The sequence below is a fragment of the Sorghum bicolor genome, chromosome 4, assembly GCF_000003195.3.
Source record: "Sorghum bicolor cultivar BTx623 chromosome 4, Sorghum_bicolor_NCBIv3, whole genome shotgun sequence".
Taxonomy (NCBI): Eukaryota; Viridiplantae; Streptophyta; class Magnoliopsida; order Poales; family Poaceae; genus Sorghum; species Sorghum bicolor.
The window spans coordinates 65042295-65067753 of record NC_012873.2 but is presented as its reverse complement, the minus strand read 5'-3'; the positions used below and the strand labels follow the sequence as shown (position 1 = coordinate 65067753).

General features: G+C 46.5%; 3 protein-coding genes and 1 pseudogene across 3 annotated transcripts; 1 reads left to right on the top strand and 3 right to left on the bottom strand.

The window, feature by feature from the left end:
* Nucleotides 513-3266, top strand: LOC8075218. The gene is made up of 6 exons (XM_021459747.1): nucleotides 513-771; nucleotides 933-1105; nucleotides 1500-1611; nucleotides 2064-2238; nucleotides 2344-2405; nucleotides 2776-3266. The coding sequence occupies exons 1-6, from the start codon at nucleotides 522-524 to the stop codon at nucleotides 3060-3062; spliced, it is 1059 nt and encodes a 352-aa protein (XP_021315422.1). The 5' UTR covers nucleotides 513-521; the 3' UTR covers nucleotides 3063-3266.
* Nucleotides 3409-12433, bottom strand: LOC8075217 (protein NRDE2 homolog). The gene is made up of 10 exons (XM_002452854.2): nucleotides 11854-12433; nucleotides 10142-10541; nucleotides 9586-9921; nucleotides 8714-9486; nucleotides 7688-8045; nucleotides 7110-7220; nucleotides 5828-6182; nucleotides 5212-5434; nucleotides 4648-4869; nucleotides 3409-4078 (listed from the first exon to the last, which is right to left on the bottom strand). Exons 1-10 carry the CDS (start codon nucleotides 12369-12371, stop codon nucleotides 3925-3927), a joined length of 3450 nt encoding a protein of 1149 aa, XP_002452899.1. The 5' UTR covers nucleotides 12372-12433; the 3' UTR covers nucleotides 3409-3924.
* On the bottom strand, nucleotides 19573-20334 carry LOC110434515 (annotated as a pseudogene).
* Nucleotides 19604-24641, bottom strand: LOC8075216 (homeobox-leucine zipper protein ROC8). The gene is made up of 10 exons (XM_002452853.2): nucleotides 23895-24641; nucleotides 23644-23761; nucleotides 23270-23455; nucleotides 22673-23146; nucleotides 22412-22510; nucleotides 22068-22283; nucleotides 21758-21944; nucleotides 21407-21669; nucleotides 21192-21281; nucleotides 19604-20724 (listed from the first exon to the last, which is right to left on the bottom strand). Exons 1-10 carry the CDS (start codon nucleotides 23993-23995, stop codon nucleotides 20335-20337), a joined length of 2124 nt encoding a protein of 707 aa, XP_002452898.1. The 5' UTR covers nucleotides 23996-24641; the 3' UTR covers nucleotides 19604-20334.

The window sequence follows — 25459 nt, the reverse complement described above, 5'->3', positions numbered from 1 at the left end:
GTTAATTTTTTTAAAAAAATGATTAGCATGGATTTTAAAAATTGATTTATTGGAAGACTGAGGGAGCAGTGGAAGCTAATATTCAAAGTCTGTGCACTTGATGCATGTTATGGCAACATTCTCCGATGAGGATGGAAAGGAAGTAGAGCAATCAAACATAACGAATCACGAGAAAGGTCCAAGCAGTGACAAGCCCCGGCAACCGCAACTTTTGGCCCTTTGCTCTTTTGTTGCTATCCCTTTTCTTTACTTGTTTACTGCTTCTTTTCCATTGACTGGTTTGTTGCATTGCATCGCAGTGCAGTGCTTGCCACTTCTCTCCTCGAGCCTTTAGCTCCTGAGAAAAAAGAGAAAAAAAAAAAGGAATGCAAATAGAGCAAAAGACGACCTCCTCCTCACATTTCCATCCACCCAGTTTGACACAGCTTTTGGTGCTCCGCCAAAAGGGCCGGCCGGGCCTCCTATTTAAGAGGGCTAGAGGACACGCCCCTCTCCCAGCAGCAGCCAGCACGCCCCTCTCCATGACAAGCCATCTCAGCTGGCCCCGGCTACACTGCCAACAGCAACAACACGCCATGGCCCTGGACACCTGCTCCTACGACTGTTGCGTGTTGCCTCCGCTGGATTGCTTGGACGGGGGCTGGGGCTGGGACTGGGACTCGGAGCTGCTTCGCACTCATCACTACACTCTCGGAGGAGACGGAGCCGGAGCCGGAGCTGGAGGTGCCGCGGCCGCCGTCCAAGCAGAGCCCACCTTCTTCCCGGCGACGCGTAAGTGCTCATCAGCTCAGCTAAAGAGATGCGCATGCATCGCATGCTAGCTCTCGCTGCTAATAAACCTGCTACAGCTAGCTAGGGCATAGGCATAGTAGAGATGATAGTAGCGGAGTACTGAGCTGAAGTCCTTCCGGCTTCGTGCTGCATGCCTGCAGCAGGTGTGCAGTCGCCGGCGTCGTCGTCGGAGGCGTCCAGTGGCTACCTGCACGACGCCGTCCCTCACTGGAGCGACCGTCGCAGCAAGCGGCAGCGGATGGCGGAGACAACGACACCTCCCCCTCGGCGTCCGGCGACGGCCGTGAGTGAGGATCTTCAGTGCCTTCTTGCGGTAAGTCGCACATAATATACCAGCATACAAATGGAAATGGTGTGGCCATATTGGTTACTCCTCATGTTGAAATTGAATCATATATACAGAGACGACCCTGCAACATTTGTCAATGTTTGTGTACGGCTGTTTCTTTATTTTGCTCCCAATACTAATAGTCTGCTAATTAAAACGATGCAAATGCAATGCAAGTCCATCTTCTGGTACTCTAGCCATGCATATTGTCGATATCGATTCACCAGACGAAGCGAAAAGCTTTTACCTCGCCGTCTCGCTAAACGATAAGCATGCATGCATATGCATCGCACGCAGAGACAGAGAGCGCCAGAGCGGGCAGTGGCCTCGTAGCGTCGCCGCTTATTACTTGTCCGGTTGTTCTCGGCTTGCATTGCAGGGCTTCTGGGATTCTAGCGCCGAGGAAGGAGGAGGAGCAGATTTCCGCCATGATTTGAACACCACGACGACCCCGGACCCGAAGACGGAGATACGGTGCAGTTTTGTCTCAGGTGATTCGCTCGACACGTCCTTTTCAATACGCCGCACATCGCCACACGGCCTGCTAGCTAGCTTTGCTCACGTTCACAGTTCACTTAACCGCTGTTGGCTACGTACGCACTCGCACTGCACTCCTACTACTCCGTGTTAATTAGCCATTGTTTGTTAGTACGCCGATAGTGCAAGCAGGAGCGGGGAAGCAGACAATGGTAGTAGTAGACAACAACAGCTACGGACAAAATAGTGGTTACTAGTCGTACTTTTCTTGTCAGTTCTGATGCTGATCCACTGACTGATAGCCCATTAGCCGACTGGATTCACTGGGCTTCTGGCCTGCTGCTGCGGCTGCAGAGCACTCTGCTCCTGGATTAATTGCTCGCGTAGCGAAGGTGTTAGCAATAGTCGCGCTACTTATGCCTCCATACAAACAGTTGAACATGAAACTAAAAGCTCGGACGTGCAGGAGAGGACGGGGCAGGTGCATCGGGCAGGGATGAGCAGCAGAGAGGCCCCAGCGCGCAGCTGCAGCTGCCGGGGCCAGCCGGAGATGAGGAGGCAGCCGCGGTAGTCCCCCCTCCTCGCTTCCCCGCCACCGTGCGAGCCGCTGCTCCCCCCCTGCAGCTGCAGCTGCAAAAGGCAGCCGCGGCCGCGGGGGCGCCGGCGCCCCACGCGGCAGCGCGTCGCGACGATCGCATGCGGCCCGTCGTCGACTTCTGCGGCCGCGAGCACCCTTCCCGTGCGGATGCGGCCGCGGCCGCGGCTGCCACGACGGCGCCCGCCTCTGTCTGCCCCTCGTCGCTGTCAGGTGGGTTGGGGTAGATGACCGGTGAGGAACCATTATTACTCGCGCCGCGCATGTGTGCACACTGCTGGGCTGGCACGCTGACAGCCACTGGTGCGCCGAGGACGTACAGACTACAGCTACAGAGAGCAGCAGTTGCAGTCGCTGCAACATGGCAATATTTTGAACGTATTGGCATTGGTACCCAGCCAGCCAGCCAAAGTGCCAAACTAGCTGCGCAAGCTTCGGCTATTCGTAACTCTACCGTTTGGCTTTCACTTTACATTATAACTCCTGCTGCAGCCAGAACAAACCTGAAGTTTATTGAATTCTGTGACTAATTTTTGTTTACGTTCGTTATTAAAATGCATGCATGCGTTCGAATATGTTTCAGGGGAGGCCGAGGAGGAGAAGGAGAAGAGAGGCGTCGGAGTGCTGTACCCGTTTGCAGTCGTCAAGCCGCTGGGGTTAGACGACGGCCGCATGACGACGCTGGACGACGTCAACCAGCGAATCCTCAAGAGACCGGCAAGACCAGTTCGGCACCCCGTTGGCCCGTTCGCGTGCGGCCCCGCCGTGACGGCTCACGGCCTGGGCCTGTCCGGCAAGGCAGTCGTTAGCCTGACCAAGATCAGGACGGGAGGAAACGGCACCATAACCATCATTAGAACAAGAGGCTGATGGATGTGATCAACCATTTCCTTTTTTTATTATTTTTAGGTTGCCTGCCTGTTGCTCAGGATAATCATGGTAGATTAGTAGCTGCGGATGTAAATACACCCTCGGGTTTTCAATGCAGGCTGCCTTCTCTAGTTTAATAACTAGCTTAAAACCCCCCACTGCATTTAAATTGAATAAGCTGCGGCCTAGAATTTGCACCGCAGAATCGTTTGTGTGTGTTCGGAGACCCTCATGACCCCAAGAGAGCAATGGGACGGCCTAGCAAGAGAAATACCTGCTGCTGGGAGCGAAGATGACCCACCTGCTGGTGCCAGATGTTGGGTGAAATAATCACACAAACACCAGATTTGAACACAAGTGTAAAGTTATATTTCATTTCCTTATAATCGTACAGTATATATGTCAGCGGAGGTATTTATAGAGGTCCTAGTCTTCGCAATTTGTATACAATTGACTATTATACCCCCTCTCTATCAATACAACCCCTTTAAACTACAGGGGCGAAGTTCTCTTTTTACTCTAACTTCATTCTTCGCGTTACCTTGTCAATCCTCAAAGTTGCTTTCATCAGTGATGTCCTTGCATCTTTTGACTTGAAAGTCCCTGCACTGAATCTTGTTGTCTTTGCATGTCGAGCGAAGTCAAAAAGTTGTCTTCACACTTGAATCTCTTCACCTCTTTTGCTTGTTTCAAGCGAAGTCGAAATTTCTCCTTTGCCCTTGACTCCTGCAAGCAAACTTTGAGATACAACTTTGTTGATCAACTCCGAAGTCTCAGGGCTATATGTTTTCGGGCAAAGTCAAATCCCCAACATCATGCGAGGCAGTTCCAGGATCTTCATACAAACCAGATCAATACAGAATCATGTATCTGTTTCGTCTTCTAGGAGTATCTCGTAGATGTCAGTGCGGATGTTTAGTTCCTTGTCACGCATCACTTCCTGGAGATCTGATAGCTCCTTCAATGTCAGAACCGAGCCCAACTTTTGGAAACCATCAAGCCATAATCTTTTAGACCTGAAAAAAATTAGTGTTACAATTGATAAGGAATAGACAGTAGAAGCTAAAATGAGCAACCACAGAAGGATCCAATCATCATTCAGAACTGACCACAACAAAAAATACAGATAAAGGGATAGTCAATATCAGATAATGACAGCTGCCAAAAGAATTTATAAACAGGATGAAACTAAAATGCACTTGGTGTCCTCATCGTTTTTTTTACAAATCATATGGGAAGTAAGGAATGCAAAAGCTGCAACATGTCCCAAACAGTTCATAAGCTGTTCAGGTATTGTGACAACATAAATTAATAGTGACTGCATTTTTTTTTTCCTTATACAGGAACTTTATTGAAAGAGCAGGTTGCACTTGAGTGGGTATCAACAGCTGAAAAAGGAAATATCATACTCGAATAAGATCAACTTTTCATGGGCCAGTATCAGGAGATTGTAGATCAAATGCCATAACAATAAAATAACTTCGTTTATATTCAATTGACTACATAACAATTATTTAGGAGAAGTGGAAGGCAGACATAAAACCACACCAATATCAAATTAGAACACTACATGTCAGCATCATACCATGGACAGGCATGTATAGCTCTGAAGAACACACGCCGTGCTGCAGAAGAGTTGCAGGCTATTTCTGCCTCATAGGCTAGATAACAGCGCCACAACAGAACAGACTTCTGCAACTTATCATCAGCTAGAGCTCTCTCAAAGAGGCTGTGTATTCTATTGTCAGATCCGGCTTTACTCCATTCAAAGGACAAAGCAAAGAGCAAGGTGATTACAGAAGGATCCCTGTTGCATTCAAATAAAAATAACAAAGTCAAAAGGCAGGTATACAACAATAAATATGCTTCAAGATATTTAATGGAAGAAAATGCACGTATAACCCATGAAAACTGCATACAGAAAACAAGGCTATGCATTAATGAAAGCTGAATAGAGAAAAGAAGTTGGAACATAGATACAAAAAAATTCATGGAAAAGAGTCACGTTCACCTTTATTTGCAAAGAGACAGCAAGTAATGATGATGGTAAACAAAAGAAAGAGGTTTCTTCAAAAAAGAAAGAAAGAAAGAAAGAAAGAAAGAGAACAATATGAAGAGAATTAAAATGGAAAAAAAGTGGAAATTTCACCTTTGACTACATTTGTCGAGTGTGAGACGGAGATTGTTGGATACACTGTAAAGATAGCTCAGGGTTAACATGGCTGAATATGATTTTGGATTGTAGGGATATTTGTGCACTCCTTGCAATATGCTTGGCCAGACCCTTGATAGACTCAACCGGTTAAGATTTTTCTGAAGCAGTTTGATGTAGTACACCCACAAATCCTCACACTCCAAGTTATGACTGCTCTCTGAACCGAACAGATATACAATTAATATAAGAGCATTTACCAATTGAAAATGTCGGCAGAAGAGAACAAATTTGCAGTTCACAGACATTGTGAAGCAACAGAAAAATTAAAGGGTGTAAAGGAGAAAAATAACAAAAACAGAAATTATCAAGGACATAGAGTACTCTAAACGAATAGCACAGCACAAAAACAATACAGAATTTACACAAATATGAGTGACTACAGTGCAATGCAACAACTGAGTCCTGACTCTGACTGTCAAACCAGTACAAGAGGGATTAAACTTGGTTCATGCAGATAAAAAAATATGTAGCCATGTACAATAGCCAAATAGAAGCTTAAAATAATGCCACAAAAATCTAGCAATATAAGAAAATGAGAAGGATGCTAGACCTGAAAGTGCCATTGGGAAGGTCTCCTCTATCACTTCAAGCCCCGAGGAACAGCCTGTTGTCATGCTTTCAAACAAAGAAGCTGAGCAGATCAGAGCAACTGATTCTTCTTTTATATGACCACAGGAAAATGCAGATTGTAAGCTTCTAATCTGCTCTTTAAACCCTTGGCGAGCCTTCAAGACCTGAAGCCTTGAAATAGGGCTAACAAAAGGGGAATATTTTAGATTGCTCCCTAAGCAGGATAGGATGTAAACTGCACGATGCATTGAGTCAGAGTTGTTTCTTGAAGCGGACACTGTTATCTCCATCTCAGAATACCAAAGATAAAGGATAGGAACCTTCTTCCTAAGATCCTGCCCAGCAAAGGCAATGACCATTAATGCACAATTAGTACAAACAAAATTATTCTACTTGAAATAAAGGGACTTGACCATGAAGCTAGTGCCATCTGTAACCGAAATAACAGTGTTGCTGATATAGCTTATTGCCAATAGCATTACCTCCTTAAAGAGATTTACTCTCTCCGTTCCAAATTATAGGTCACTTCAGCTTTGTCCTAAGACAACTTCTTTAACTTTGACCAAGTTCATAGAAATAATACATCTAAACAACTTAGCTTCATTAAATTCTCCATGAAATATCTTGATAGTGCATTTATTTGAATTTGTAGATGGTAATATATTTTTCTAAAAACTTGGTAAAAGTTACATAAGTTCGACTTTATGACAAAACTGAATTGATCTGTAAGTTTGAACTGAGGGACTATTCAAGAGAGCAGACAATACACTATCATCAAGATACTTAAATCTACTTTGTCTTCATCCAGTCAAAATTACTTGTTAGCTCCGTAAAAGAAAACAACGAATAAGCTAGTGCTTTAGTATTTTAGATAAAGCTTGCCCATGTTAAGTGTATACCCATCTCCCAGTTATAACTAGTAATAAACTCTACAATACTACCAATAAATCTCTTTTGCTGTAAAAAAAAAGGTTCCAGTGTAAATCTAGAATGGCATCAATTCATAAATCAAAAGAGATTTCCTAAAGTGACATACTTTGGACTGAAAGGAGCCATAATGTTCTCATCTGAGCACACGGTTGTTACCCAGACAAAATGAGAAAACCTTAACAACAGGAACCCATGCTTGTAAACATGCATTCAAGAAACAAACTATGCTAAACCAGCAGCATTGCAATTAACAACTGCAAATTCAGTACAGGATAATTGGAAGTAACCATGTGAGCTTCCTTAAAAATAGATATAATAGTTCATAGTTTTACCTCAGTAGTTGCTTCAGTTGATAATAGTGCTGTGTCAAATATCTTCCTTGCTTGTTCAATGTTCCCATTCATTGCCTCAGTTCGTCCATATATCCCACAAAGCAAAAAATCCTGCCAAACAAACAATTATGGTAAAACTTTTACACCAATCATCCATAAATGGGTTCATGTGAAATTATCCCAACCAAAGCATGTCAGTTCAGTTTTTACTGGGTGAATGCAAGTTCTCTTTTCAGAAATAAAAACATGTATAGAACTGGAAAGATGCACATAGAGAATTATTAGTACAGTTAAATTTTAAAGAATATGAAGGATAGAATTCTGTCACAAATCTCTAGATGCATTTCTTATTTTTAGTTCCAAAAGTGCATGATGTGTTCAGTCCATCAAACGATGCAGATTACACTTAATACTACCAAATGACAAACTAATCAAATGAATAAGCTGGTCGAAAAATGACAAGCGTGTTATTGTCTTCTATAGCTAGCTAGCCACACAACTAGGCACCTACCACCTGAGTTTTAGCATGTTACACTCCTCAACAAAGCAATTCAACAAAAAAAAAGAACAAATCATACCTGTCTGTCTTTCTTCAACATACTTTTGGCCAAAGCCCGTGATGCGTTAGCTTGAGTAGAGGAGGAGTTCTCTTGAGGAGCAAACATTTGGGTAGTAACAAGAACAGCTTCCTCCAAGACATGATTACGAGGGAAAACACCAAGCAGAAGCAGTATCGCATTTCTGAGAAACTTCATAAGGCCTGGCCTTTGTGAAAGGTCATGCATGCTTCCCAGTAATGATTCCAATTTGTAACTATATGAACTTTGGTTCTTGTTTACAACGTCAGATACAGCACTTAGATCTTCCAGGATGTCATTTGTAATCATCTCTAAGCTCAAAATTCTATCAAGCCAACTCGGACTGTTTGTGGATGTCCTGGAATTTAAGAATTAGTGGTGAATTCACTGACCAATAATAATATCAAAGTTCATAACTGAGGAAAAATTACATAGACAGTTTTCTGTCACTACTTTAGATTGACGTATGTTTGCAAAGAGTTAAAACAAACAGAAGTAACACTTATAACCAATACTCCAGCACATGACATGAACAAAATAATTAGTAGGGACCAACAAATAGCTCCTGATATTAGATAATATATTGTCATATCGTAAGCAACTAGGGATACCATTACATTCTATGAATTTTTAAGACCGTGGACTAAAAATGAGAGTACATAAAAGGAACTGGGTTAAGTTAAGAATAAAAGCATCCAATTCCAATTCAAGGACCCATACCAGGGTGGTAGGGGCGCCTCCCACCAAATTGGCAAATGGCAAAATCAATTCCTTTTGCACATATAGGCTGACCATAAAAAATGGCTGAAAGCATATCTCCATGGCTTATAAGGAATGGGTTTTGACAACAAAAACTGAACTTACATGCATGACATATGCACTATGTTATGGGGGAAAAAGAGTCATTGATACAATATATTAACTTTGTGTTTGAACACATCTCCAGTGAAAGAATGTCTTCACTAATTTTCTGTTGTGTCAAGAGGATGATCATAGCTTATATAAGCAAGAAAGTAAAAAGAATACCATCTTGAGATTTTGCCACCATAAAAATCAATAAATTGGCACATCAAAGAAAAGCGGGCCTCCTCTGAAGATAGCGAAAACAGGAACTCAGATACATCCTCAAACAAAATTACTCTGGAAAGCTGGTCATTGTCTTCCCCAGATGGAGCATCACCAGAATTTTCATGAAGAGGCATCCATTGCTCATTGTCCCGAGACAACTCCATCAAGGCCCATCTATTCCAGGTTTCTGCATCTTTAACTTCACTATTGGACTCTGCATCTACATCGATACCAAGCTTTTTTAGCAAGGATTCAACATCATCTTGTGCAGGTGAGTCCTCAGCATCAAGATCTTCGGCATCATTTCCATCGCTCAATGATGGTTCCAGTGATTTGTTTGACAAATCATTTGCGTCAGTATTACCCACAGAAGGATCAAACCAACCACTCCAGCCTCCTGTTTCAGTCTCTTGTGAATTTTCTTGCATAGACAACTTCTGTCTACTCTCCTCATCTTTTGCTAACCATTCAGACCATCCAAGAGCTCCATCTTCCCCTATTCTGGCGCCGCCACTGTTCCAGAAGTGTTCAAAGAGCCTTTGCTTACTGCTTGTCGTCAGATACAGAGGAGGGGCAAATAAGCTAAACTCCATTTGCGCCTGAAATAGCCCAGTTGCTAATTCCCGATGTCCTGTCTGCCACTCAAATCGGCACAGATTAACAAATATATCCACTAACCCCACTTCTAGCTGAACTAAGGAAGAAGATTTGGAATCCATGCTTTCATTATCCTGTGTACAAAAAAGAGAGAGAAACCATTATCGACGTTTCAGTTCGTAGGGGTATGGGATACAGACAAAGTAGTTTACAGAGAGACATTGAAGTTAAACCTGCCTACATAGCTTGGTGCAAGCTGCAGATAGAGCCTGTACAGCATACACGTAGGACTTCCGAATTTCAGAAACTTTGAATCTGGAGAATTCCCCTTGGCACAGAAGCAGATACTGTTTCCACAACTTACAGCTACATGGATGCTTCGTAAGTACTTGCTCCCATTTAGCCAATAGAGTCTCAGTGCTGTCCCTCTTGCCATATGACTTCAGAAGGCAAAGCAATAATTCCTCACTATCTGGATTAAGCTCCACAGCCTTCTCCAATATGCTAATTTTCCTTTCAGTAGTTTGTAAACGAGCAGCCTTTTGTGGCTGAGTACTAGCAACTTTGTCCTGTAGTTCAGCGGCAAAGGAAATTGCAGAAGAGAAGTGTGAAATAATGAGTGAAACAAAACTCTAGTGGTGAGTCAAAATTGTACAATTTCATTTCTAAGAACAAACTTTTTGTCCCAGAATGAATTGAGCCAAATAACTGACAATGTAGCACTAAGGCAGAATAAGCATAGCTTCTTGCAAGAAACATCATAAATAAAACCATAGAAATTCATGATACCTGAAATTGAGCAAAGGCCAGCCAAACTTTTTCATCGTGAGGACGTTCACGAGACATCTTATTGAATTCCCTAGTCCGACGAAGTATTTCATCTTCCCAAGATTCCTCTAGCTCCTGTTCCGCAGCTGTGCTTTTCACAGGAAGTGATTGTGTATCAAAGGGGACAAAATCTTCAGCAAGCATTACAGAGGTGTTTCCCTTAAATAGTTTCAGATGCTTGAAACCCCTATTTCTTTCAAAAACTGCATTTTTTGCTGAATAGTAACGGCCTCCAGCTCTTACTTTGTTATCTATTCCATCCAAGTCTGAATCAAAATCAATATGTGATGAACCAAACCTCAAACGATTTAAACCAAGTGCCTCCAGCATGTTCTGGGATCTGTAGCGTGCAACATCCATTCTGCAGATGTCCTTGAGGTGTTAGACTTCAGTGAATAGCATGTCAAGATGTGCTAACAAAACAAGTTCAAGTAAACAAGACTGAAACAGAAGATTTAAGATCTGGTAATAACTATCAGTCATAGGTAAGTAATGATATTCTAACCAGGCCATGAAATGAATACATAAACTTTTGTAGCTTGGTGGTAGTCCAAATATTACAAGCTTTAATTGGGATTCATGTTATACTTATACACTCGCCTTCATTGGTGCTAACAATCCAACAGTGGCAATGCATATTTCTCAACCAAAGGGGGTTCAATGATATGCTGATTTTGAAGATTGTGACTCCTAATTTGTGTTAAAACAGACTAGGGATGAGAAACCAGTGCATCAGTTGGAGATAGAAAGTACCAGGTCTATATAAAAAACCAGAAATGTCAGTAGCTAAATTTGTGCTATTTTCTGACATCTGTAGAAGATAATAGCTAACTATACAGTAGTGTTAAAGGTTGATCAAATCAATTGTTCATGTACTCCCTCTGGTTTGTACATACTCGATGTTTTGAACAAGGATTGAGTTCAACTTTTAAAGTATCTTGTTCAAAATTTTGAAGGTCATATGTGTCAATTTGCCTTGAAAGGTACATTTTTATGAAATCATAAGTTTTTACAAGTTCATTTATACTCTAATAGAAAATATTGGTCAAAGCTATGTATGGACTCTGTGCCATTGCCCAAAACCTCAAGTATTTGCTTGGAGGGAGTAATTTAAACAGAGTTTACAGTATTTGTATTATATTATTCTGTGGTACAATTTCAAGCTCAATCACTTCATATAAACATGCTGTAGTGTTACCAACGATGAAGACATGGCGCGTCATATCATTATGTTGATTCAACAGCCTTTGAAATAATCTGATATTAGATTATTCTAGATGTATCAAACACAAGTACGGAATGTGCAAAAGTTGCATAGAATGAACCATGGTTAACGCGTAAAGTATATTCAAAATGCTAGTCCAACCCTGCACTTGGCAGGGGATTGCAGTCATCATTCTGGGTTTAGTGGAGAACATTTCAGAATCCCGTGTACAAATAACTAGGCCTAGGATTTTAGACAACTTGGTTAGCCTAGGGCAGGTCTCTGCGACGTTTTGAAATACTACTGAATTACTGATATTGAGACATTTGATCTCACACTAAAATTTCTGAACACGTCAGCATGTAACAAATAAATAACTTCAGGAAACTAAACACGAATTCAACACCATAGATTTGCTACAGAACAGAAATTAGATTTGTATGCTGCATTAAATAGTTCACGATCAGACCTGTAAAGTGATCCAAAAGCCAGGTTATCATGGTCGCCCTTCGCGTCGACATAGTAATCCTTAGCTGGCTTCGTCTGCGACCCAGCCCAGGTGCGAACCACAGCCTTCCGCGACGCCGCTGCCCCATCATAGCGCTCCTTCTCGCGCCTCCGTTTCCTCCTCCCACTCTCCTTCCTCCGCGACCCCCTCTCCTCGTCGGAGGACGGCGACGAAGGCACCAGCTCGTATTTCGCAGGGGCGCGCTGCAGCGGCGTGTCCTCATCGGACGAGGGGCTTAGCGGTGGCGGGAGCGACGAGGAGGTGGTAGCCGGGACGTTCAGGGAGGAGGCATCGAAGGAGAAGCTAGGGTTTGAAAGCCACTGGGATTCGGCTGTGGGAGCGGAGGAGCTGGAGGCAGAGAGGGGGAAAAGTGGGAATAGAGAGGATGACACCGTGGGCGGGTACGTCTCGTGTCCTTCGCCGGCAGCGGGGAAGGTGGCCGTGGTGACCGGCGGCGAAGGCTCCGGCGAGGGCTCCATGGCGGGTTCGAGCTGTCGAGCGGGAGGGGCGCTGCCGCTGGGGTCCTCGGCTCCAAGCCTCTTCGAAGCGACCGGCGATGAGGCCTCTATGGGCGGACGCCTTTGGTATATGGGCTTCTTTTTTTTTGGAAAATATATGGGCTTCTTTTTACTTCATAGATATATGGGGCCGACCTTAGATAAAGCGGAGAGACGTACAATGAGCTGTGAAATAACCTGGGCCAAAATTAGATAGATAGAGAGGTGTTGAGGGCCTAAAGGGGGCTTATATATTCCACCGAAACGCAGTCCGTCGCGAAAAACATAGGATTAGAAAAAAAACATATGATCCTGAAGTTTAAATCTTTATCTCAGAAAACATGTAATTCTAAATTAGAGATAAGATTTATGGTGGGACCCATTAATAAAAATACATATGCAATTGAAAAAACATGTTTCTACACTTTCAGTGAAGGTTCTAGATGGTTGATACACATGTAATTGGTTCTTTTGAGTTCGAGGCGTGTGTCGAGAGAAAGATAGCAGGGGTACATGCATAATTTCATATTTTTAGACATACATATTTTGTGGGATGGAGAGATAATATTATCTTATATTTCAAAATAACTTTATGCTAATAAATTGATATATATTTTAACTAAAACTGGAATTTCTAATTGATGAGGGCCTAAAATGGCATTTCTGTACCTGCAAGGCTGCAACTTATTATTCAACCAATTGATGAGCAAAACTGATTTCTGATCCAGCTGTCTATGGTTCCTGGGCGGCAATGTGGCCAGTGGTCTCCAAGTTTTGGTCAAAGGAGGAAATATCTGAGAATTTGAAGTATATAGAGAAAGAGAGAAATAATTTTAAGAAAAAACAGAACAGTACTGAAGAAACAGATTTCTAGTACCATTTGTTCGCTTGAGCTTATCTGCCGAATCTGCTAACCATTCAACAATATTTTTCTCTCATAATAAATCAGCCAACAGTACATTCAGTCATAACTTATCAGCCAAGCAAGAACATATTTGAACGTGGAATATATATAAGCAAGGCTTTCGTATGATTTGGACATGGAGAATATAAGTAAGCCTTTCTCTCTCTCTCTCTCCACACCAGATTTGGATAAAGAAGGAGATGGCTTTCATATTTGAACGTGGCAACCTTCACTTCAATTAGCAAGGCTGAACTAAAGTTCTCCCACTTTATTTTCAGATATGAACTTATCAGCCAGGAACAGTCGTACTTTTTTCAGCTACAGAATAGTATGCTTTTCACAACAAATCAATACCAGCGTCAACATTAGCATCAGTTGCAGAAGAATGATATTCTCAGGGGGGGGGGCGAGCAATGGACGTCAGGGTCAATGTGTCACCATAAGTTCTTCAAAAGACATCTCCTCGTTTCCTTTTTTTCGTGTCTAGTTTATTGGATTTGATGGGAATCCCATACATGTTTCTGGATATCAAGCCAGATCATATTAACTCTGCTTATATTTGGCTAATGAAATTGAAAATATGTGGTGTCCAAGCTGCTCTGCAAGTAACGTCAAATATGTCTCCACAATTATTTGTGGTCCGTACTGAGGATCTGCGTTCACCCCGGCCCTCATTAAACTTAAACAGACTGCATTTTTGTGGAGCATAACTGAGACCTTGCAGGGGCTAGTTATAATGACGTGGCTTAAATTAACAAGACTGGAGCCATCACACAGAAGCCTTAAATGCCTCAAATTACACATCAGTTCATGTAGCTTATATGTATGGTACATGGAGCTGCATCTATCCTGAACTCCTGTACGTGTTTCAAGTGAATTCGCGTTTTCTTTTTGTCAAGTACAGCTGTTGTCCGGCCGGTGAATTGCAATGACACTCCATTTTTAGCGCGTAATACTGTATATGAAAATCAAATTGTACCTCGCAGGCGATGGTTGTTGGATACCTGGATGTAATAGTTGAAACGGCAATCGGCAATTACACATGATTCTTCTGAAGATGGATGCGCTCCAAATTCAGAACAGAAGGGCCAGGACGATCTCCGGCAAACCCGAGCTATCTCGATCGGGCGCCCGCCGGCATCTGATCCCTGTCGCTGACTCGCGTGATCGCGTCGCCGATCGCCTGAAAAGGGAAAGGAAATGACCCTCGTCCCGAGCAAACCTGAATCCTCTCGATCCGACACGGGAACCTTTTACCCTTTTCCGTGCTGAGATCTTGTCGACCTGCTAGGGAGATTCACCGGTCATCGTCGAATCACTTTGCAGTCCACGGAGCCTGCGACCGCCGCAGCGCCATAATCGCGGTCGCAGTACATCCAGCAAGCTTAAACCCTATCAGAGCAAGTATTATAATACAGTCAGCTGCTGGCTGTAAGACTTCTTTACAGCCTTCTTGCAGCCCAGTCATATAATGGTTAGCTCATCACTATTAATACATGGCCCACTTGTCTGTCTCACAGTCTTTCTTGGTTTTTGTGTCTGAGCCCGGCTGTAAGCTTACAGCCCGCTTTTACTCTCTCTCCTCCACCTCAGCATTTAGCCGGCTTACAGCCTACTATAATACTTGCTATCAAGGGATTCATGGAGTAATTAACCGTGGAGGAGGAGGAATGGACCAGGCTGCATGTCCTCTCTGCAACATGACCTCGCAGGCACCAGGCAGTCCTGTCCTACCCTTGTGGACTGGAGTACCGGACCGTCTGGAGGCTGGAGGAGTAGCTCGCTGTCTGATTAGATTAGCACTCATGCAGGCAGGAGGACGGCAGCAGCTCATCGGCCGAGCAAGCCGGCTAGCTGCCCTGCCATGTCCTGCATGCCCATGTCGATCTAGCTGGGAGAGTTAAGGGGGATTGCATGGCTATTGGCCGCTGGATCACAGCTTAAATGCTTAATTGACGCCGAAATGTAGTACGCACCTATATAATGCTGGTGTCTGCTGCTGTATACGTGTATGATGCAATCCAGCCATGTTGAGTGATTGAGTCCATCATCTGGGACCAGCATGTTGCATGTACACTATACTTGCATGTACATTTCTTGGCATGTTGCATGATCATTACTTGCAGATTGCGTTGGATGGGTCCACAAACCAGCTAGCTAGCTTCCTGTCAAGGGTAGCTGAAAGCCTGAAAGGCTGTCTGGTTTTTCTTTTCCTCCTTTGCCCTCCAAAGAAGCAGGCTTAATCATGAGTTCTCAGCTGTCGCCTTCACTGTTCGGACATGCCATTACACTGCATGCAATGGCAGCTGTGTTATGGCCCTGCAGATTATTCATAGCTGGTCTGAACTCTGAACTCGAGCAGCCCCAAACAAGTCTTGTTTATCGAGCTAAATATTTTAAAGGCTTTAGACACGATCAGCTTTTTTCGCCAACGTTTGACACGATCAGTTGGCGAAATCTTCTATCCTAGCTAGAAGTTTTCTGGCCTTGGGGTTAATTTTAGCTTGAAGTAGAGAGACTGGATTTCTTCTATCCTAGCAACGTCCTCTTCACGAATCTTTACCAGGCTAAACCAGACCTTCCAAGAACAGTAAATCTTATATGCTTTGCTTTATGCGGGTGATGTGACCATCTTTAGTGGCAGAATCAGGACTTTTGATTAAGGGGCTAGATAAACACGATGGTAAATATTTACATCAAGCATATGTCTCAACAATTTTTGCAAAATATTTACAAATATACTAATTTTTTTTTCACTATGTGGGGGGGGGGGGGGGCACGGCCCTGCTAGCCCCCCGGTTTCGCCACTAACTATCTTTGCTAACATAGATGCATCCAAATGGAAACTCCGACTCACGTACTTATGCAAGAATTGTTGTTTTACTAAGCAAACCTTGTCATTTTATTTGTAGTTGGTTTGGCTTGATGATCGTCAATCTGATCCTTGTATCAACACAAATATCATGCAAAATTCAACAAAGATACTGAAAAATCCTTCAATGGGATCATTGTTAACTCCTGGCCTACCGGTTGAATATTTGGAAAGAGAGAAAAACAGGAGAACCTTCAAGCAAAATAAGTTGCAACCTTGTCAAGTAGCATCTCTTTGCCAGTATAACATATGGCAGTACCACTTGACGCTACATATGGATGTTCTAGGTCAATGGTGCAATCGCTTATCTAGCTGTCTTTTTGTGCTGTTCAATGTAGCTTTTTTATAGTCGTGTGGTGGTGGTGGTGGTGGTGCGTGGGCGGGCGGGTTGTGAGGATATCCATTAACCCAGTTATACTTTTGCTCCTTCTTTTCTTGTTTTTATATCCTTCTAATAAAACCGTGACAAATGACGAAAAGTCTTTTTTTAATATAAATAAAGAAAAGTGGAAGGGTCAGGAAAAATATCGAAAACGACAACTGGAGATCAGCTTCTTGTGAATATAAAAGTCGCTTTCGTGTGTAATAAACTGCGTGCCACCCAGGTGTTGGCAGAAAGCCCGGGCTTTGGTACTCCATTTTCGTTCAACTGATTGTGGCCTTTGGGCTACTCGGGCAAAAATGCGCGGCGCCACTTTATGAGCAGCATCGCGATCCATCCATCATCCACGCCATGTCGCCATCAATGGCAAACTATGAGTGATCGGCACGTTTTTGTAAACGAATCCGTTTCTGAAAATTTTGTCTAACACCAGACCGTTGCGTTCAGACTTCAAATGAGCAAACAGCAAAGACGTACTTGTACTATCGAGCAGCTAGCTTCCTTCGGACTTCAATGGGCCGGGGCCCGATAGCGTATTGTGGGCTGACATGGAGATCAGCCCAACCCCAACTTTAGGCCCATGTCATGTATCTAGTTTTTAAACGGAAAAAGTCCACTTAGGTCCCTTAACTTTCACGAAAGTCTAATTTTTATCCATGAACTCTAAAACCAGATAAGTTACATCTCTCAACTTTTAAAACCGTGCACATTACATCCTTGGCCTGGTTTTGAAAGCGGTTTTGTCCTTTTCTTTTTATTTAATTTAGCTGATTTTTTTTTTGAAAAATCATAGTAAATCACATAAAAATCATAAAATAGAAAACTCAATTTTGTTGAACTTCTGATGAGTAGATCTACATATTAAATATATAATATAGTATATTTTAGTATAAATTTTTTTAATACAGCTTTAGATCTATGCTTTTCTGTAATTAATTAGACTAATTATAGCTACAGTTTATATGGTCCAATTGTGATGAAATTTATATGGTGGGCTATTATTCTATGATTGAGTTGTAGTAAAAATTTCATACTCATTGGAACATGTATTACTTAGTTATAGATTTATTTAGGTTTATGCTTGTTAAATCTTAATAAATCTATAACTAGGTTATACATGATCTAATGAGTATTAAATTTTTACCACAATTTAAACATATAATAATTAGCCCAACATAAAAAATTCATCATAATTGGACCATATAAACTATAGCTATGAACTATTCTAATTAATTATAGAAAAACACATATCTAAAGCTACAACAAAAACTTTCTACTAAAGCATACCATATTATATGTTCATTGTGTAGATCTACTTATTTGGAGTCCAACAAATTCAGATTTACTATTTTATGAATTTAATGTGATTTACTATAATTTACAAATATTCAGCCAAAATAAATAAAAATGAAAAAGACAAAACTGCCTTTAAAACCGTTCATAATCATGTTAGGGACGTAATATGTATGGTTTCAAAAATTGAGGGATGTATTTTACCCGGTTTTAAAGTTCAGGGATGAAAAACAGACTTTTGCGAAAGTTGAGGGACCTAAAGTGGACTTTTTCCTTTTTAAACCGCGCGCGAGCGAATCTACCGACCGTCTTCGTCTCCATGGTTGTGTTTTGTGGTTTTTCCACAGAAAAGCTGTCTTCTGTATCCTTTTTCAATGTATCTGTATTTGTACGAGTCCTTATATAAGTATCCTTAACTATCAATATAGGTATGTTGGATTAAAAAAAAAGTATCATTCATGTTCTTGGGCTTAGCAGCAGTAGGAGTGCCATGGCTGTCAACAGCAAGCATGCAGCGCGAGGCAGGCAACACTTCCGTTGCATGCGACACATCATTGGGCGTCAACGGAGGCCAGAGCATGCACCTAGCACCACGGAGCAGGACCAGGGGAATACGGCGACAGACGAGCGGGACGACGGGGCGGGTGCGTGCATGTTGCAAAATGAATGAGCCGCGCGGGTGCCTGGGATGGAGAACACACACGCACACACTACACAGGCCAGTCCAGGCCATTCCCGGCCGGCCGGCATTGATGAAGACGAGCAAGCCAACAACGATTCCAGCTCCCGGACGCCGAAAAAATGGGATCGATAATGACAAATTAGATAGGGGCGCGCGCGCGCGCTCTGCTCGATCGATCGACGACGCTGTCGCAACAGCATGGCAAATTGATTGCGCCATTCAATACCCGGAGCATCGCCGTGCTTACGACACATGTTGGCAAATAAACTCAAGGGGTGTGTTCATGGCCCGCCTGAATGAAGAAGCCGATCGAGAGCGACGCGCTCCACGTACTGATGCGCGGCGCCGGGAGAGGCTGCCGCTGCCGGACGGACCCCAGCAGCAATTCCAAGCCAAGGGCGCGTCGGAGGGAGCCACTGTGATCTGATAGGTCCTTTTGAGTAGCTTGTAGAGAGCCATGGAGGCGTGCAGCAAGCAACCCAGTGCATCGATGGGCTGCAACAAGGTGCGGGGGGTGCGTGGCTGTGGGGAACGCTAGCCAAGCTAGTACTAATACGGGTTGCTGGCTCATCTCGTCGTCGCCGTCCGCTGTAGGCTGTAGCCTCGCTTAATTCTGGCAGGGGAATGGCAACCACCCGTATTAAAAGAGAGCAATTGCAAGGGCCGGGGACGGGGAGGAGGCGACGCGAGCATCGCAACGTCGCGATTCAATTCAATGGCGGCCCCTACTTACAGCCTGCGCCCTGCAGGCAGCCTCTTAATTCTCCACCCCGAACATCACGTACACCCTCATTTTGCATTGCATCGCGGACAGATAATACTCCTACTGATGAGGTGTTAGGTGCATGGACACCCCCAGCCAGCCAGCAGAGTAACGACCGCTGGCAGTAGTGTGCGCACATCACAAAAGCCTGTTCAGAAATCGACAACCAGCTAGCTCATATATAACCGCAATCATGACAGATTCCACGAGCCAAATAATATTGAAGGCCTTAACTGAAGCAGTGAGCGAGAGAAGAAAAAGAAACAATCAAAGCTGTGACAGTGATATTTGCCTTAAATTATCTTTACTAGGAAAATAGAGAGAATTAATGATATCATTGAAGGCTTAACACCATTAGACAGAAGTCAATACCCGAACCATTCATCATCCTCTGCTGCAAACTGCTACAAACTACAGAATGGGAGACTGCAAATGGGTGGCAAAAACTATGGAGATGTGGGGGGGGAGACACAAAAGAGGGAATGGAATTGAATTTAATTAACAACCGAACGTGAGTGACGGCAGCAAGAGGAATGTGACGAGCATGGTGCGTTCTTGACTCCTCCGTTTCATGCAAAGCCTCGCCAGCAAGCAAGCTTCAAATCCTGTACTTAACAGGGACCGGACACCTAGAGCAAGAGGAAACGTTATCATGCATGCATGAGTGGCAGAGAGAGAGAGAGAGAGAGAGAGAGAGAGAGAGAGAGAGAGAGAGAGAGAGAGCGAGAGAGCTGAATGATGATCATGCATGGGGTGATCGGACGGCGCAGCAACAGCGGCAGGTGAACCCCAAGCGGGCGACACCATGGCAGCAGCCCCGCCTCCTTGAATGGGCAGCATTGAAGCCCCCCAACCAACCAAGAACCCCGTCGCGAACCAACGCCTTGAAGGGAATTCATTCCTCGCAGCAGCCAGCAGCAGGCAAGCGGCAGGCGGCCGGCCGGGGGCGAGGAGAGGAGACCTACGCGTGCATGCGGCCGGCATGCATGCATGCACGCAGGGCAGGCACGCATCAATTCCATGGATCCATCGCCCGGGCCGGGGCTTCATCAATGGCTGGCGCAATTCAAGGCCGCCTTAATTTGCTCCACAGTGGTGCTGATGAGGCTGTTGACCGTCGCCACCGACTCGGCGTTCAGCTTCGACGACGGCAGGCTGCTCACCAGGATCTGGAACGCCACCGTCACCAGCGACCCGGCCGCCGCCGTCGCGCCCAGCGTGCCACCGGCAGCGCTCGACGACGACGACGATGCGCCGGGCCGCCCGTCGGGCAGGATGGTGAAGCCGGACGGCAGGAGCGGGATCGCCGACGGGTCCTCGCCGCTCATCACCACGTTCGCCGCCGGGATGTCGATCGGCGCGTACACCACCAGCGAGCCCGACGCGTCGGTGCAGCTCTCCTGCAGGATCAGCATGCTGTTCTGGCTCGCGTTCAGGCCCTACACACACATGTGCATTGCCGCCACATGGCATCTCATCAGACACGTTATTAGTTTACTTGTGGTCAATGGAGTAACTAACACCACATATATAAAACACGTGCATCCGCGGATGCCATTCGTTGACACGTACGTACTAGTGCACGGCACTAGCTAGGCCTTGTTTACTTCCGAAAATTTTTGGGAAATCGACACTGTAGCACTTTTGTTTGTACTTGATAAATATTGTCTAATTATGGAATAACTAGGTTTAAAAGATTCGTCTCGTCAATTCCGACCAAACTGTACAATTAGTTTTTATTTTCGTTTTTTCTTAATACTCCATGCATACGTCTAAAGATTTGATGTGACGAAGAATGTGAAAAATTTTGCAAAATTTTTTGGGAAGTAAACAAGGCCCTAGTAATAGCAAAGTCAGGCATCAGATGAGAGATGCACGCGCGAATGCAAATGCGATGCATGCTTACTCTGAGCAAGGAGATACAGTTTCCAGGGTGGGAGCCGTTGGGGATGCGCGACACCTCCTGCACCGGGTTGCCGTGCGACAGCACGTCCCACTGCAAGCAAAGTTAAACGAGCAGGAGACGTGAGCGTGGTGGCACGCTAGCTAGATAGAACGCGACTCGCCGCCCCTGCGGTGCGGACGGACGGACCGAATGGAAGGCGTGGCGTCGCGGCGGACCTGGGAGCGCGTGTGCTCGTCGCGGACGAAGGCGAACACCCGGTCGCACGGGACCGGCAGCCAGATGGACGTGGCAGCGCTGAGCACCACGCCGCTGGGCTGCCCCGGGTCCGTGCTGCGGTGCACCATGACGCGGACGCCCACATCGTTGGGCCCCGACAGCGTCGTCCACCGGTGGAGCTGCGACGCGCTCAGGCTCGCGCAGAAGCTGCTCACCATCCGCTGCGACAGCTTCATCATGCTCCGCTTCCCTTCCGGCGTCACTGCAATATATTAATTAGCAGCTTCTGATCGATGAGATTTACACTAGGAGTATATATATTATATGCATGCCGAAAAATACAAACACACCTCCTGCAGCTGCAATGTCCCGGTGCGGCATGCCGGCCGTGGCTAGGCACGCGCACCGCTCGCACGCCCTCTGCAGCGCGGCGAGCCACCGGTGCGCCCCGAACGCGGCGCCGCTGAGGATGAGGTCGCGGTACAGCAGGTGGATGGGAACCCTGTCCTCGATCTCCATGTGCTCGACCCAGGTCACCTGATGCACGAAAATGTCACGCGAGCCACGACTCCGTACCATAGATATACGCACACGTGCAGCGGCAACGCACATGAATGGAAATGGCAATGGCGACGCAAAAATGCACTTTAACTACAGTACCTTGGAGGAGCCATCGGCCATATCAGCAATGAGGCATCCCGACGGGAGGCGGCACGAGCGCGATGGCGGCGCACCGAACCTTGCGTCGCGCTGCTGCAGGTCTACCGAGATGTCCGCGATCGCCCATAGCCCGTGCTCTATCTGCCGGCAGTAGCGGAGGAAGCAGAACTCGCGCGTCGGGACGACCGGCGACATCATGTGCAGCTCCTCGTACATCTGCATGCGCGGCGACACGCACGAATAAGCACGCAAGAATCAGTGGTGAGTGGCATCAAGGCAGACGGCCCGTGCATGCGAACGTGACAAAAGAGGGAGAGATGGATCGGGAGGATCAACTGCCCTACCAGAACCAAAGAGTCGCTCCGCCCGGCCATGCCGTTCACGAGGACGTCCATCGTGCGCGCCTTGGACACGATGGCAGGGAAGAACTCCGTAAACTTGCTCTGCGAGAACAAAGACGACCGTGCACGTCACGCTTACGACGTGGTAGGTGCGAACAGTAATAATGCTAGATAGACATGTCTTATTAATCACGTAACGATTATCAACAGCTATTAATTACTGTACATTACAGGCAGCCGGCCGGAGCAGAAAATAAACTTTACCGAGTCCATGAACATGTCGACGAGGCCGATGGCGCTCATGAAGACGAGGCCCGAGTCGCGGGAGCCCTCGACGTGCACGTCGGGGCCGCGGAACGAGCCCCCGGGCTTGGCGAAGATGCTGTCGTACGTGTCGACGTTGAGCACCTCGCGACCGTCAGGGCCGCCGCCCGCCGTCTTGACCCACAGGTGCTCGCCGGCCTGCGCCATCCTGATGAGCTCGTCCATGGCGCGCGTCGCCATCTCGGCCATCATGGGCCGCTCCATCTCCGACACCGTCATCGGGAGGTGGAACGGAGGGTACCCGGAGGAGCCGCCGCTGAGGAGGTCGAGGTCCAGCGACGGGCCCAGCGCCGGGCTGCCGAGCCCGCCGACGGACAGGTCCAGCGACGAGGACATGGACAGCGGCTGCACCGGCGGCAGCTGCGTGATGGGCCGCCCCAGGTACTTGGACGTCAGGCTGGACACCCGGTCAAGCTGCACATCGATCACATGAAACGCGTGCCACGTCGCCGCCGTGTGAAAACGAGAGAAGGATAAAATGGGGAAGGCCGGCCGGAGAATGTAGATAAAATGGCTGGAGAATGCGAGGTGGCTTGCCTCTTCCTTGAGCCGCGCGTTCTCCATGCGCAGCTTCTGCTCGTCGAAGTAGTCGTCGGTGACGGGCGGACCGCCGCAGGTGTGGCAGATGACGGTGCGGAGGGCCTCCCGCATGGCGATGTTCTCGCACCGGATCTTGTCGTTCTCCGCGCGCAGGAAGCAGTTGTCCTGCCGCTCGTGCTGTGCCTGCAGTACCATCCAGCGGTCGAACAAACAATCGACACCATAGTTAATGGCCGTCATCTCAAACAGGAGCGCGAATCAAATAGAGCACCCAACACCAACGGAGATGTTATGAAGAAACGTGAAAAGGATGCCGCAGCCAAGGGACGGAGAGAAGGCCGGTAACAATGGCGAGTCTACTACTGTACAACCTTCATCTGCGTCCGGCGGTTCTGGAACCAGAACTTGATCTGCCGGGGCTCCAGCCCCAGCTCCCTGCTCAGCTGCATCCGCTGGTTCTCGTCCGGGTGCGGGCACTCCTTGAACATCCTGCGCGCGCGCACACGGCACAGACAAACGCCGCCGCCATTTGAGCAAAGCATCCAAAACGAACAGATACAGCTAATCAATCACTAGATAATTAAGGAAGGGAGGGAGGGAAAATCAGCCGGGGTGCACGTACGCCTCGAGCTGCTGAATCTGGCGCGGGGTGTGGCGGTGGTATCTCTTCTTGCGACGCTGGGCGTCGGAGCCGCCGTCCATGACGTCGTCGCCGAAGTCCATCGTCGCGGCGCGCGCACGCCTCGCCTCGCCTCGGGCGGCCGCTTGCTTCGAGCGCAATCCGGGCCGGAAGCGGGAGGGCTGGCTGCTTGGACTTTGGACTAGCTAGAGGGCGGCTGCGGCTGTACTAGTACCACGAGGCCTAGCTATAGCTAGCTCCTCCTCCGAGGCGCTAATATAGCCTCGCTGCTACGCAGGAAATAGCAGCGGTGGTACGCAGCAGTAATCTCGCTGGTCCTGACGAAGCAGCACACTACAGCTCAGGAGGAGGGGATCGAAGGGGGGAGGCGCCCCTCTCTCTCGCCAGGAAGAAGAGAAAGAAATGAAGAGAAGTGGTGCAGTGCAGTGGTATCGATCAGGCTTCAGGCCTCCGCTTGTTCCTCCTGGGCTGGCGCCATTAATTCCGTTCCACCCTTAACTCCCGCGCCCTCCCCTTCCCCCCCCTCTCGCTCGCTCGCTGATGAGTGATGAGAGTGGACTGAGACAGGCCGGGCGGCAGCGAGCCGAGCAGGGTATGAGTATGACCGGAGACCTCGCTCTCGCGCCCTGGGTTTGCGTTGCTGGCTTGCTGCGCTGCGCTTTTGCCTTTGCGCGTCGGAAGTGGGGTGGGGGACGACGAGGGGAACGGAACGGAGGGGGAGGAGGGAGGAGCGGTAGGCGGGGCGGAGTAATAACCGATGCGAATTAAGAGCCGGGAGAGTATTTAAAAGGGCCCCACCACCTCGGTTCGAGGCCGGGCCTACTGCTGCTTTTCTTGGGTTTGGGTGGGAACAGCTGGAGCCATTTAAAGGCCTCAAACGGGTCGGGCATGTTGACTTTTCCTGCCACACCCGCAACGCGAGCAGGAGCAGGCAAGTACCGTTCCACCCCGCTTCTACTGTTTGCGTATGGTGCTCCACAGTACTGGTAGGAGTGGTATTTTTGTGCTGGCTACGCCTCTTTAGGCTGTGCCCAACCTCAGCTGTCAGCTGTGTGTTGCGTTCATATACCGGACTACAGTATATGATGATGATATACAAGTGCTGATGTACAGCTCCAGGGTCCTGTGTCACCAGAACTAAAAACACCTGGAGTAAAAATCAAATCCAAGACACCCTGGAGTAAAAATCAAATCCAAGACACCCTGAAAACAGGAAGTATATACCCACTGCCATAATTAATTTACTGATTTGAACTTCCAGTAAGTAAATTTATTGTTGTTAACTGGACGATACCCAATCCTACTGAGATCCATGATTTTCTTTCACATGGATCATTTGAAATTACCATTTATTCTAGCAGATCTTTAATGTAATTTTTTTTAAAAAAAAAACATGTTGGGCGGATTGACAAACGGGCCGGATTCTTCTGCCTCGCCCAGACCCGGCGCTGCATGCACCGCAAACGCAACCGTGGAAAGAGACGAACCGGCATTAAATCGTTGGTGGGATTCCCAAATGCGATAATGGTATCGGGATCGAAAACCAA

What these genes read in the sequence shown, in the direction of transcription:
- LOC8075218 (XM_021459747.1), top strand. Translation starts at nt 522, where the DNA reads ATGACAAGCCATCTCAGCTGGCCCCGGCTACACTGCCAACAGCAACAA. An exon ending in ATCTTCAGTGCCTTCTTGCG is followed by an intron (nt 1,106 to 1,499) that starts GTAAGTCGCACA and finishes CTTGCATTGCAG; the next exon opens with GGCTTCTGGGATTCTAGCGC. An exon ending in ACGGTGCAGTTTTGTCTCAG is followed by an intron (nt 1,612 to 2,063) that starts GTGATTCGCTCG and finishes TCGGACGTGCAG; the next exon opens with GAGAGGACGGGGCAGGTGCA.
- LOC8075217 (XM_002452854.2), bottom strand. Translation starts at nt 12,371, where the DNA reads ATGGAGCCCTCGCCGGAGCCTTCGCCGCCGGTCACCACGGCCACCTTC. An exon ending in GGTGGCAAAATCTCAAGATG is followed by an intron (nt 8,046 to 8,713) that starts GTATTCTTTTTA and finishes CTTAAATTCCAG; the next exon opens with GACATCCACAAACAGTCCGA. An exon ending in CTCGACAAATGTAGTCAAAG is followed by an intron (nt 4,870 to 5,211) that starts GTGAAATTTCCA and finishes TGAATGCAACAG; the next exon opens with GGATCCTTCTGTAATCACCT.
- LOC8075216 (XM_002452853.2), bottom strand. Translation starts at nt 23,995, where the DNA reads ATGGACTTCGGCGACGACGTCATGGACGGCGGCTCCGACGCCCAGCGT. An exon ending in TCGACATGTTCATGGACTCG is followed by an intron (nt 22,511 to 22,672) that starts GTAAAGTTTATT and finishes TTGTTCTCGCAG; the next exon opens with AGCAAGTTTACGGAGTTCTT. An exon ending in TGGCCGATGGCTCCTCCAAG is followed by an intron (nt 21,945 to 22,067) that starts GTACTGTAGTTA and finishes TTCGTGCATCAG; the next exon opens with GTGACCTGGGTCGAGCACAT.